A 2591-nucleotide genomic window follows, 5' to 3' on the forward strand; every position below is an offset into this window, starting at 1 on the left:
ATCAACACGTGGTTGATTGAGGAATCACTGCTGCTTCTATTGCATTGTGCCACCACTATTGTATTGGGCCACCACTAATTGAAGGAGCCTGCTGGAAAATTTTTGCTCAATCAGCTGATTTAGGAATGCCAGCTAAAATTCAGCCAGAGTATGGGCACCTTTACTCGTAACCATTTCTAGGAGTCTTACTAGACAGCACCTCCTCCCACTGGAATAGGAAACTCCATCACCAAAAATAAAGTTGTCCTTCTGCTGAACTGGTCAGTATTAGATGAGAACCAAAAAGGGCCTAAATTTGATGGAAAATAAATACAACGGAAAAACACAAAAGTACACGATGCGATGGTGGGAACCTTGCTGTCCTGGTGGAAATAGTTACCAGTAAGCAACTTGTACCCAGTTGTCTTTCTAGGACAGCACATGAAAAGGTTAAAGTGAGAAGTAGCTAAACTCTGGGAAGGACAAAAAGGCCCAGATAATTCTCCTTCAACCAAGCAGACCCTGGGAAATTACAGACACGGTAGACTAGGAATATGAACCTCTCAGGAAAATATGAAGGCAAAAAGTATGAGCCGAACTACAGGGAAAGTCCATGCCAAATAAACCCCAAACTGTCTGATTACCTTTGAAGTTAAGTCAGTCGTGTATATTAGTGGATTGAAAATACAAAACAAAGATACAAGACCAAAGCCTAGTGAGGTTCTCATCAAACACAAGCCCCAATGTAAAAAAGGACATTAGAGAATTTGAGCCAGACTGGATCTGTAAATGTAAACTACAAAGAGCAAATTCTGCATATGGGGATGCAGAATACCTGCACATTAATGAAGTCTTGATTAGCAGCTGAAAAGGTATAGTCTCAGCAGAGCCTGAAAGTACTCACAAAAGGTCTAAGCTACAGTGAAGATTGAGGACCATTATACTTTAGCTCCCCCCTTTGTGTAGGAATAACCTGGTGTCATGTTGGTGCAGCTATTAACGCACGTCACTGTATGCCCACAGTGTACTAGAAGGACTAAGGTAGGATGCTGGGACTATTGCGGACAGAATACTGTACTATGGGAAAAGCTAGGCAATACTAAAATGCTTTAAGAGTTGGTCTCCAGCCAGCACCTGCAGCTATAGGAGAAAGTATTGATACTGATGAGCATTAAAAAAAATAAAAATAAAAAAAGAACTATGGAGGTGAGTGAAATTTCACTCAACCTCATAGTTCGAGCCGACATGTGACAATGAAACAGTCATACGTAGGCTCAATAGGTCGGGAAGTGAGCGAACAGATAGCATCGCTCGCATCTCGTTCATGTCCCTGCAGAGAGCCGTGACTGTTAGACACCGCTCCCCACAGAGACACCGCTCCCCACAGGGATTCCCCCCTACTCGATCCTCCAGTGCTCACTGGAGGAACGGACAGGGGAGGGGGCAGGTACAGCTGGCTCTGCCTCTAGATAGGCAGAGCCAGCTGTCACTCACGCAGCTGGGTGGATCTCGACAGTAATGTCAGGATCCGTCCAGGCTTCGGCAGTCTCAGTATACCACGAGCTGTAGCTCGCAATATACTGAGCTTTGGGTCAGGGGAGGACGCTAGTTTATGTCCACCCGTGACCCTTATGAGAACTATAGGGGGAAAGCACTTACCCCATAGTTCTCTTTTAAGTCTACAAAGACCTCAAGTGTGCTAGTAGTAATTAGTGGCAACATCAACCTGAGCATATACCAAAATACACAAAATAAACAAAAAACAACCACACACAGCCATGTACGGGGACTACAGTGCAAGTATATTGACTTGTTATACTACAACTGTACTTTGTGGTACAGGACCAATACTAGAAGTGCAATTCATATCATGCATAGTCCTCATTTTTTAAATGCCAACTGGCTGCAACTAAGTGCTGCTGGATAAGCACAAGAAGGTGTTCAAAATCTCTAAAGACAGACTTGCACCATACTAAGAAGTCAAGAAAGAACACACACACCCCAATGGGATAGTTTTAGATTAGAGCAGGTTAACTTAACAGCATAATGGAGTGTGTGCACATCATATTGCAGCTTCACCTACCCATTAACAAGTATTGGCCACTGCATCTCATCTAATGGGTCATCAGTTGGGGTAGCCCAGCACTGGTGCAGCACAAGGACGAGTTGTGGATCATTCTTTTGAAGTATCCGAACTTCAGCATACACTGGATCTCCCAGTACCTTGACCAGTGGATAATCAAGGTCTTCATAGTAGTAGTTATACTGAGAATCTGAAAGAAAATATGAAACCTAGCTTTTACCTGGTTCCTCATTTACCCAAGTGTGTTTTCAGTCCATCTTTTTCCTCATCCTCCCCCAAACCAAAGAATGAAACACCTAAAAGAACATGGCAACAATGGCATCTTCAAGCTGCATCTTTCCCATACCAGCCACTGACAATTTGCTGTAGGTTTCGCCTAATGGGGGTGGGGCCTAATCTGCCAGGGTTTCTCAAATCCAGTTTTAAATTCACAAAACCCAAAATTCGGCAGCAAATCCCATTGAAATCAAGGGAAGGAGGGCAGAAATCCAGTTATAGATTCTGGCCTTTTTAGGGCCCATTCGCAAAC

The 2591-nt window shown here is 43.7% G+C and overlaps 2 protein-coding genes across 2 annotated transcripts in view; both read right to left on the bottom strand.

The window, feature by feature from the left end:
* Positions 1-1643, bottom strand: part of LOC108787295 (zona pellucida sperm-binding protein 4-like) — a 13689-nt gene extending 12046 nt beyond the window's left edge. The window contains exons 1-2 of the mRNA XM_018556806.1: positions 1639-1643; positions 335-408 (exon numbers count right to left, since the gene is read on the bottom strand). Coding sequence (XP_018412308.1) covers positions 335-408; positions 1639-1643 — 79 coding nt within the window. The remainder of the gene's footprint in view (positions 1-334; positions 409-1638) is intronic.
* Positions 1644-2058: 415 nt separating this feature from the next.
* LOC108787296 (zona pellucida sperm-binding protein 4-like) overlaps positions 2059-2591 on the bottom strand; it is a gene marked incomplete at its 5' end in the record, with an annotated part of 4725 nt that continues 4192 nt past the window's right edge. Inside the window, one exon of the mRNA XM_018556807.1 lies at positions 2059-2252. Coding sequence (XP_018412309.1) covers positions 2059-2252 — 194 coding nt within the window. The remainder of the gene's footprint in view (positions 2253-2591) is intronic.

Source organism: Nanorana parkeri, unplaced genomic scaffold, assembly GCF_000935625.1.
Source record: "Nanorana parkeri isolate BGI_ZX_2015 unplaced genomic scaffold, ASM93562v1 scaffold254, whole genome shotgun sequence".
NCBI classification, from domain to species: domain Eukaryota; kingdom Metazoa; phylum Chordata; class Amphibia; order Anura; family Dicroglossidae; genus Nanorana; species Nanorana parkeri.